We start from the raw sequence: 10,915 nt of genomic DNA on the forward strand, positions 1-10,915 counted from the left end.
AGATTCCTAGAAAAAATGTCAGCTCAAACAGGATTATGTTTATATCTTATCGAAGAAAAAAAAGGAAGGTTCCTCAAAAATGCCGTAAAGCAGACAACAATCTTCCTGACTAAGCTTGGAAAAACTAAAGAAAAAAATTCAGAAACAAAAATGTTTTTCTGACTTAGATGGACCCTATGATAGGATGTAATCCCTCCTTGAGTTTAAATGAGATGGACCCTAAACTCATAATTTCCCTAACCATGTCACCTCAAATAGTACATATATCTTCATGAATTGGGTGGACCTAACCATGGAAAAATTTGTGAATACCCATTATCACATTCTTACATCACTTAATAAATAAAGTATCTCATCCCATGCATTTTGGATGTAATCTCTTGGCATATATGGACTACTTGTTTTGCCATTGTCTTCTCAAAGCTTCGGCATTTCTTCTTTATATCTTTATCTACCCTCCTCCCCCCCCCCCCTCTCTTTTATTTTTCCTTCTTTATGTCAATGGATCTTTAAAATTGAGAAAAACAACATGCCAAAGTCAAATGTTCATAAAAGAAGAAGTGCTTCAGATGGTACTACCTTTCTATTTCTTGCAATGGAACCAACCCTATCCTTTGCAAGAATGCAACCATTTTCATGTGAATAATAGAACCTAAACTGAAATTTCCACTTATCTTGTCCTTGGTTTAATATTCAAGTCACTACTTACCATCACCTCACTTTCCTCACATAAATATTCCCATTTCTTATCATCAATTACACGACTGCAAGTAGTACTATATGGACTTTGCAGTTGGGCTTGTGTGTTGGCCCATCTTGATTAAGAGAGAGGCAGAGTTGCAAGTTGCAAGTTGCAAGTTGCAAGTTGGCTACCATATCATTCAAGATACTTCCCCCTGAACAGTAGTTCCCCTAATCATTTCATGCAAATGTTGAATTTGGAAGTCTTTTTAATCAACTACCTTCTATTTAACAAACTAGAAAATTACTAGTTGAAAAGAAAAAAACCTGGTTACAAAAAAAAATGGTTCCTTAGTAATTGTTCAAGCCTCCAAGGGCAATACAATCACCTCCAAATTCTGGCTATAATGGTCACTCCCAAGTCATGCTACTAACAAAACCCAAAATAAAAAGGAAGAAAAGCAAAAAACCTTCCCTCTAAGAAAAATCTGACACTCTCTCTCTCTTAAGGCACTTTTTCTTTTCGCATTTTTTCTTCACTGGTATATAAAAAAAGACAGAAAAAAATAATAATAATAATGGAGGTTGTGTGTTCATTGATTGGAGGGGCATAGCAATCGACGAAAGAGAGAGAAAGAAAGAAAGCAAACAGCAAAGGCAACGAGCAGCGAGTAGTAGTGTAAGTACAAGGAGTAAGCAGCAGGGGACTCCCTCTCTCTCTCTATCTCTCTCTCCAGTAGTCATCGCTCACCACCACTATTTCCATTGCTGGAAACAAAAAGGAACCTCCCACCCTCAAAACCAGTAAAATTTTTTACATCTTTAAAACCCTCAACCATAGATATAAAACATACTATACTCTTCTGAAAAAAAAAGAAAAAAATCTATAAATACCCAATACCTCTTTCGAAAACAGTTGGCCTGTACAAAGGAGAGAGAGAGCTTTGAGAGAAGAAAGCCCAAATGCATAATAGTAATAATAATAATAGTACTACATGATTCTTTTAGCTTGTACCTTTGCATCATATTTTTTTTGGTTTGTGAGTGAGAACAAAGATCTGGGCTTTCTCTTTGTTAAAAAAGAAACTTATTGGTGAGAGAGGCTGGAAAAAATCGTTATCTTTCAAGCTGAGATCTGTTGGGTATTTTTGCTTCTGGGGTTAGTGGTTACGAGCTTCGAGGAACTCAAAGAAAAAGCTGGTATTTTGTACACCCTTTAAGGATCAAAAGTCTTTGTCTTTGGGAGGTGAAATGTGGGCCTAAAGTGTTGGAACATAAAAAAAGAAAAGACTATGTTGTTGTTTTAGCATGAAAGTTTTGATTCAAGAGAAGAGCACTTGGGATTTTTGGGTGGAGAAGAAGAAGATAGGAGGCGGATGAGGCTCAAAGCGATTGTCTTTTGTAGTAAAACCGGTTTCGGTTGAAAAAAAAACGAAAAAAGATAAGAAGTCTTGTGGCTTTGTGTTTTTGTATTGTTTTTAAAGTCTCTTCTTTGATGGGTAAATTGTCAGCTTTTTGCTTAATTGGAGCTGGTTCTTGGTAAGGCATGGTGTTTTTGCGGAAACAAAGGAGTAGAAAGAAAATTTTTTGAGTGTGGGTGTCCTTATCTGAAGGATTTTGGTACTTAATTGGTGTGGTTAGAAGGAGGGGTCTTTGGGGTAGGGGATCTCTTTTCTTGAGGGTATAAACTTGGGATTTAAGGTTGTTGTTATATTTGTTTTGAGAAAAAAAAATGAGGCTTGCTTCAGCTGGTTTCAATCCACAAACCCAGGAAGGTATGCTTCTTATTTATCAAAGTTGCTCAGTTGCTGTGTCTCTCCTTTTTTTCTTCCCCCGTATTTTTTTCTTTAAGGATTAGTTGAGTTCCTTGGGAGAGGGGAGAGGGAACTGAAATTATCATGTGGCTGTTAGAATTTGGGATGTCCATTTGCTTTGTTTTTTGCTTGAGAAAATGTAGCAGAAGCTGAAACCTTAAAATGTTAAACCCCAGATCAGTAACTCCAGTTTATTTGGATTTACCAAGTCTCGAATGTAAAGCTATAGGAAGATAGTTGGATTTCCCTTTGTTGGTTGGTGGAATTCTGTCTTTATTAATTCATTTCTTTTATATTTTTGTCTGGGGTAAACAAGTGCACAAAGGTTTCCAAAATTCTACTTTGATTTGATTCACCGTTTCCTCTTAGACAAGCTGTGGGTTAATATGGTTATGTCTTGCTGAATTTGTCCCCTTCATTTCGTATATGGTTTTGTTTTTTGTGTTCTGATCAAGCGTTATTTTGGAGTTTAATGCATACCCATATTTCTTGGAAGGTTGGGTTTCTTTTGGCGTCCCTTGACCTTTAGATGAAATGTTTTGTTTACTAATTGGGGCTTTGTACTTTGTAATCAATATCAGCTCAATTCTTTATTTTCTTTTCTCTTTTAATTTTGTTGAAGTGGTTTTACATTAATGCTAAATAGATTTTGCAGGAGAGAAGAGAGTTCTGAACTCTGAACTTTGGCATGCATGTGCGGGTCCTCTTGTTTCTCTACCTCCGGTCGGAAGTAGGGTTGTTTATTTCCCACAAGGTCATAGCGAACAGGTTAGTATGCTTGGATTTGGGTTTAGCTTGTTCTTTGTGATGGATTTTGAAACACATTTTGTGTACTGCTGATGGTACGTATGTATCAACTTGCGTTTGCTTCATGAAGAATAAATTATGAATATTGTTTCACTATTTTTGCCCAGGAAAAAGCAAAAAAGTTATTTTGCACCGTATCATCATTACTTCCCTTTCCCTATTAATTGAAAGAATGTAAATAACGTAAGGGTGATCTTCAAATGTCTCCTTTTCAGCGCCAAATACCATCTTACTGTATGGGCATTTGTGTGATGAGCCTCTCCCTAACTCCAACTCATCTGCTTTTTAGCTACCATAATTGATCCTCCAATAGATCTATAGTGGATTTGAGTCTTCCAGCATACCTTATCCTTTTTTTACCTTTTTACCCTTCTATAGAAAATATTTAAACTAAGTTTGAGTATGATATAAAATGTCAGATGGAAGGAGCTTTATATTTCTGGCCGGTGAAACCAGAGTTTTTGCTAGTCTGGAATTTTGTGGAATTTTTTCATATTACCATCCTATCTGACTTTCACACCAACATTAAAAAATTGCAATATACATGTATTTGTCGTTGCAAATCCCTGGGAAACCCAGATTGTTAACCCCCCACTTTCCCTCCCCTCCTTGTTAGGGGAGACCATAAGTGACTGCTGTAGTTTTGTCCTACGTGGTTGGAACCATCAGCTGTTCATAGAGTGCTTATGTGGCCATGGATCATAGGGAACTGTAGGTGGATCTGTATCAAATCTAATTCTGGTTGAAGTAATGTCTCTATTGAGTGAAAATCCATGCATTTCTGAAGGTGTGCTTTCACTTTTTGTAGGAGCTGGAATGGCTTTCTTCCAGTCTCTTGAGTCCCTTCTGCTGTTAGTGCTGTATAGATTCTGTTGTTTATGTTGGTTCTTTATATTTAAACTTTGAAAACTATAATTTTTTTTTTTGGCAAGGATTGGTATATAAGTACATATTTGAGTTATGATTGCTGATTATTAGTCTCTGTGCTTGTGTTATGCCTGCGCATGGGGAGTTTCAAATACGTAGATTTTTATGTAAAACGCTTATGTGACAACTCAAGGTTTTCACAGTAGTTTCCCTTTTATCTAGATTGTCTTTGTATCTTAAAGTCTTTGGCATATCAAATATATTTGTTGGATTTATCAATCTGGTTCTTTCCAAATATAACAGTTCATTTTACGTAAATAGACATCACATTCGGTAATTGGACATACTTTTTGAAGCATATATTGGGGGTTTTCATTGTAGGTTGCTGCATCAACCAACAAAGAAGTGGATGCCCACATACCAAACTACCCAAGCTTACCTCCACAACTTATTTGTCAGCTCCATAATGTTACCATGCATGTAAGGCCTGTTTGGTTTGATTTGGTTTTTGTGATTCTATGTCTTCCTATAGACTTGTCTCTGAAGCCTCAAATTGTCAACTTCAGGCTGATGTTGAGACAGATGAGGTATATGCACAGATGACCTTGCAGCCATTAAGCCCGGTATGCTATTTTGTCTGGATTCTCATTTTGATTCTGCCTGTCTTATTGATTGCCTCAAGTATTGAAGATTACATGTTCTACAGCAAGAACAAAAAGAGGCTTACCTACCAGCAGAATTGGGCACTCCCAGCAAACAGCCAACAAATTATTTTTGTAAAACATTAACAGCCAGTGACACAAGCACTCATGGAGGGTTCTCTGTTCCTCGCCGAGCAGCCGAAAAAGTGTTTCCTCCACTGGTAAACTGTTGTCACCCTAAGTTTTAATGTCCTCCTGTGCTTTTAATGGTTTATTTCTAATTTTATGCTATTGATTGCCTGCAGGACTTCTCCCAGCAGCCTCCAGCTCAGGAATTGATTGCAAGGGACTTGCATGATAATGAATGGAAATTTAGGCATATATTTCGGGGTGAGTTGACCAAGCATCTACTTTTCCTCTTCAAATATGGATAAGTTTGACCAAGAAATGCAATTATCAGCTTCATATTCCTGTTAAGTTGTAGAGAATGGCTTTTTAATTTATCATGTGTGCTCAAGAAGTCATAAGTAATTTTTCCAGTTAGACAATTGAAACTACCTTAATTATAATTGTGGCTACTGTTGATTATTGTCCCAAGACTATAAATTGTACTTAACTAACAGTCATTGACTTGTGTGATGCAGGCCAGCCTAAAAGGCACCTCTTGACAACTGGATGGAGTGTATTTGTAAGTGCTAAAAGACTAGTCGCGGGTGATTCAGTGCTTTTTATCTGGTAGGTATCTGGCTTGTCTTCCATTTCAGCTTGCCTCTACTTGCATCCGAACAGATTTCATTTAATTTTTTCTCTGTGTTTCTTTAAAGCCTTAGCAATCTCATGTCCAAATGTATAATTCTAGCTGTTCTTTGGTTGAACTTTTTGGGCTGCCAAAAAAAAGATCTTGAGAATTCTAGCCATGCTACTTGTAGTTTTTGCTTATTTTTTCAGATATTTAGCCAAAAAAACACCGATGACTTTCTATAAAAAAGATTGATATGATGTTTGTTTAGGTGCATTTCATTAGTTGAGTTTTGGGGTAGAAATATTCCTCATGGACCTTCTGAGAATCATTTCTTCTCCTTACATGTTACGTGAAGGGTGCAGCAATGGAGAATGCTCTCTCTTTCTCTCTCTTGACATTTGTCTCATCTCCAACTTTTGGGGCTCTTTGAAATATTTGCTGTAGATTGTTGGTATATTGATGCTCAAACCAACATATGGGTTCTTTTGACAGGAATGAAAAAAATCAATTACTTCTTGGTATCCGACGAGCTAATCGACCTCAAACTGTAATGCCTTCGTCAGTTTTATCTAGTGATAGCATGCACCTAGGGCTTCTTGCTGCCGCTGCTCATGCAGCTGCAACAAATAGTCGTTTCACTATTTTTTATAACCCAAGGTATGGTGCTATTGCTATGCATTGAAAGACTCATAACACTATTCTGTCTAGTGATTTCTTAACCCTTCTAAACTTATTCCCCTACAATTCAGGGCTAGTCCATCGGAATTTGTCATACCTTTGGCAAAATATATCAAAGCTGTCTATCATACGCGAGTCTCTGTTGGTATGCGCTTTAGAATGCTGTTTGAAACAGAAGAATCGAGTGTTCGTCGGTAAGTTTTAAATCTTTTTGCTTTAACAGTTGTTTCTGACTGTTTAAAATGGCTTTCCTTACGAAAGGATTAAATTATTCATTCTTTTAACAGTATATTCATGTCTGATTGGCTTTCCTTATATAAGGATTAAATTGCAGTCATGCTATAGAAGTTAGATCCGCTGTTTTATTTGTGCCCTTTTCTAATGCCTTAGACAATCATCTAACAGACCCCTGTGTTCTCTTTCTTTGTTTTTTTTTCCTATCCCATATGTTTTCTTGTGAATATTGTGGGCTTTGCATCTGATGATTGTGCATTACCCAGATACATGGGCACGATAACTGGCATAAGTGACTTAGATCCTGCTCGGTGGCCAAATTCACATTGGCGATCAGTGAAGGTATATTGAGAATAATTGCCTATATTATCTGTTTATTGAGAATTTTGCATATTTGTTGTTTCAGATTTTCTATCAATGGTGATGAGATTTTGTGGAGTTGAACTTATTTGCGTAGGTTGGCTGGGATGAATCAACAGCTGGAGAAAGACAGCCAAGAGTTTCCTTGTGGGAGATTGAACCATTGACAACATTCCCAATGTATCCAGCTCCATTTCCTTTAAGGCTTAAGCGACCATGGCCACCAGGATTACCTTCTTTCCATGGTATGCTAGTCTGCTGCTAATCCATGGCTGTGCAGTTTCAACTCTCTGTTTTGTTCTCTTCTCTCCTTTGCTATGTTGTCTTTGAACATCATTGATAAACATTCAATGCCTATTTCTTTTTATTTGTGTGTGTAACTCTGTAGCCTCCTTGTTCCTTTAAATTTGACTTTCTTTTGCCTTAGGTATCAAGGATGATGATCTAGGCATGAATTCTCCACTTATGTGGCTACGGGGAGATGCAGATCGAGGAATGCAGTCTCTGAACCTTCAGGGAATTGGAGTTACACCATGGATGCAGCCGAGGCTGGATGCTTCCATGGTGGGTCTGCCGGCTGACATGTACCAAGCTATGGCTGCTGCTGCACTGCAAGATTTGAGGGCTGTGGATCCTTCCAAACCAGCAACTGCTTCCCTTCTGCAATTTCAGCAACCCCAAAATCTCCCCTGCAGACCTGCAGCTCTAATGCAGCCCCAGATGTTGCAGCAGTCTCAACCTCAGGCCTTTCTTCAGGGTGTTGAAGACAACCAGCACCAGTCTCAGTCTCAGGCCCAAACTCCCCCACATCTGCTTCAGCAACAGTTGCAGCACCAGAACTCGTTCAATAACCAACAGCATCCACAGCATCCACTGTCACAGCAACACCAGCAACTGGTCGATCATCAGCAGATTCACAGTGCAGTGTCTGCAATGTCACAGTATGCTTCAGCCTCTCAATCCCAGTCGTCATCATTGCAAGCCATGCCTTCACTTTGCCAACAACAGAGTTTTTCTGATTCAAATGGGAACACAGTGACCAGCCCTATAGTCTCTCCTTTGCATAGTCTTTTGGGTTCTTTCCCGCAAGATGAATCATCCAATCTGCTCAACTTGCCTAGATCCAACCCTGTAATTACTTCTGCTGCATGGCCATCTAAGCGGGCAGCTGTTGAAGTTCTCTCATCTGGATCACCACAGTGCGTTTTACCCCAGGTAGAACAATTGGGGCCAACCCAGACAAACATGTCTCAAAATTCTATTTCTTTGCCACCCTTTCCTGGCAGGGAGTGCTCGATAGACCAAGAAGGGGGTACCGATCCACAGAGCCATCTCTTATTTGGTGTTAATATAGAGCCTTCATCTCTTCTAATGCCAAATGGCATGTCAAGCCTTAGGGGAGTTGGCAGCGATAGTGACTCCACTACCATACCCTTCTCTTCTAATTATATGAGTACTGCAGGCACGGATTTTTCAGTTAATCCAGCAATGACACCTTCCAGTTGCATTGATGAATCAGGTTTCTTGCAGTCTCCAGAAAATGTGGGCCAAGGAAACCCACAAACTCGAACCTTTGTTAAGGTCAGTGACCTTCTGTTTTTAATATATACTTCAAGATTAATGAATTTGGCAGGTCTTCTGAGTTCCATTGGGTTTGTGAATTTTGTTGCCCTTGTTTTACGGACACAGATATTTTGATTCTTGGAAATTGATGTGAATATTTTAACTATGAAACAGGTTTATAAATCAGGGTCCTTTGGGAGGTCACTGGATATCTCTAAATTCAGCAGCTACAATGAGCTGCGCAGTGAACTTGCACGAATGTTTGGCCTTGAAGGCCAGTTGGAGGACCCCCTGAGATCAGGCTGGCAGCTTGTATTTGTTGACCGGGAGAATGATGTTCTTCTCCTCGGTGATGACCCTTGGCCGTGAGTTTCTGTTCTCATTTCCACTTTGTATAATATAGTTTTGTCACAAACCCTAGGACGCAAGTCAAGTTCTTTGGACCATTTAGTTTAATGAAGTGTTGCATTCCATCCTACAAATAGTTTTGACATGCATGCACATGTATGAAACTTGGTGGGTTAAATATCAACCCTTTTGGGTTCATGTATTTAAAATCTCTTTTGGGGTTCCACATGCTAACTTCTTGATTTGCTAATTCTGTGACTCCTTGTTTGTCTTTCCACCAGGGAGTTTGTGAACAGTGTGTGGTGTATCAAGATACTTTCACCACAGGAAGTGCAGCAAATGGGCAAACGAGGCCTGGAGCTTCTAAACTCTGTCCCAGTTCAGAGGCTCTCTAATGGCAGTTGTGATGACTATGTGAGCCGACAGGACTCTAGAAATTTGAGCTCCGGTATTGCTTCGGTGGGGTCGTTGGACTACTGAACAATTTGACCGGTTAAGATGCTATTTCTCTCCTGTAATATTAGCGACTCTCGCAACCCTGTTAATTTTTATAGTAGGTGGAAAGAGCTGCCTAACTCTAGCTTGAAGTTTATATATATAATATATATAAGCTAATACTGTAATTATAAGAGATCTTTGTCGCATATGTTATTGAAATATGTACAATCCATATTTATTAGGATATCAAATATTTGTCAAGCAAGCTTAGCTTTGCCCCTCACATTCTTGAGTAGTCAATTTATTATGAGGTGAACTGGTGAAGGGTACAGAAGAAATGACAATGAACTTGATGCTCAACCCTTTTGAAGTTTCCCAACTTTTGAAAACTCCTTTCTGGTATGAAATTGGATGGCTAATAAAATCCAAGAGCCATGTGATGGGTCCTTATGGTAACAAAGGTGTCAAAGACCATTAGTTTGAAAATTGGCCCCCTTTTTCTTGATTTGTTCCAACTTTTGAAAAGTGAGCATAATCCCTTAGTTTCTCTATCATCATCAGCTCATCAGCCTAGCGGGGTTGTCAATATCCAACTGAGGGGAGGCATATACCATCAATTCGACCAAGTCACCTATTTGATGACAGTGAGACTAGTCCTTCAAACATATCCTGGAAAAATAAAAAAGTTCTAGTGTCGGGGTTGTTGAAGAAGGGTAAATGATGGCATCTAGACCCAGGGAAATATATGTATCTGATGTTCCATCGCTGCTCATCCAGACGGCACAATGATTGTACAATAACCATTTTTCTTTGGGATGGTATTCTAAAGCATTAAGAACAGATTTTTACATATCAGCACGACAAGGAGAATTCATCTAGCAAGGGTGTAAAACATCGTATCTAGGACATGTTTTTATGCCTCGATAGACTACCTAGGGGCAGATCAAAATATCTGCTGCATTTCTGTCTCATCAAATTGTGGGTACTTGTTTTTAGAGGTGAAAGTTTGCTGCAACTCAAATCATGATGGCACGAGAACCCTACAAATCGCTAGGAAAACGTAATGGGATCGCCCATTGTTATTTCTCACCCGGGATTTAAACAAAAAAAAGAAGTATACTCTTCTTTGTTTGATCTTTTTCCCCCGGGGCCGGGAGGGAATCACATGCAGAGCAGACAGAAGATGAAATGGAAGGTTTTCAATAATTCCGTGGTCTACTTGACGGGGCCAGCTGGATGTCGGTAGACCTGACATGTAAGGCACGTGTCCTCATTCTTCTACCCTCATCCACAAAGCCAATTTTCATTGGAATTTCTACCACTTGGGGATAAAAATTCAATGAACTCAAAAGAAGGGGAGGGGAGGGGAGGGAGATTTTAGTTGAGGTCTCCTTTTTGGGTTGTGGGACTGGGTGGCCACAGTGTAAAGGTGGGAAAAGGGAAGGGTTTTGTGTTTTTGTGATTTGCATGTTGTGGGGCATTTGATAATAGATAGGACTTAGTTTGAGGGATGGGAATGGTGACAAAGGTAGGGCACCCAGCAACAATAATAGTACCAATTAAAGGGTTGGGTTGGGTTGGCAATCCAACAACCTCCGCTCTAAGCCCCTCATGTTTTGGGTGGGAAAAGTTGTCCTTTCTCCTTTTAACTGGCACTGCACCAATGCTTTTGCTTGACCCCATCTCCTGCCAAGCATGTAACATGGCCAAAAAGAAAACGTTCAAACTCGTTTAATACGTGC

At 39.2% G+C, this 10,915-nt stretch overlaps 1 protein-coding gene across 2 annotated transcripts; it reads left to right on the plus strand.

Moving 5' to 3' along the window:
• LOC18596441 (auxin response factor 6) lies at positions 1,145-9,533 on the plus strand. 2 transcript variants are annotated; one of them, XM_007024901.2, is made up of 14 exons: positions 1,145-2,456; positions 3,142-3,263; positions 4,551-4,649; positions 4,736-4,792; positions 4,876-5,031; positions 5,116-5,200; positions 5,455-5,545; positions 6,045-6,209; positions 6,302-6,424; positions 6,731-6,806; positions 6,922-7,069; positions 7,252-8,405; positions 8,562-8,752; positions 9,017-9,533. In XM_007024901.2, the coding sequence occupies exons 1-14, from the start codon at positions 2,414-2,416 to the stop codon at positions 9,213-9,215; spliced, it is 2,709 nt and encodes a 902-aa protein (XP_007024963.1). In that variant the 5' UTR covers positions 1,145-2,413; the 3' UTR covers positions 9,216-9,533. The 2 variants fall into 2 exon arrangements, with proteins under 2 accessions (XP_007024963.1, XP_007024962.1); XM_007024900.2 differs by having other exon boundaries at positions 3,151-3,263.

This window comes from Theobroma cacao, chromosome 6 (assembly GCF_000208745.1).
Source record: "Theobroma cacao cultivar B97-61/B2 chromosome 6, Criollo_cocoa_genome_V2, whole genome shotgun sequence".
Lineage (NCBI taxonomy): Eukaryota > Viridiplantae > Streptophyta > Magnoliopsida > Malvales > Malvaceae > Theobroma > Theobroma cacao.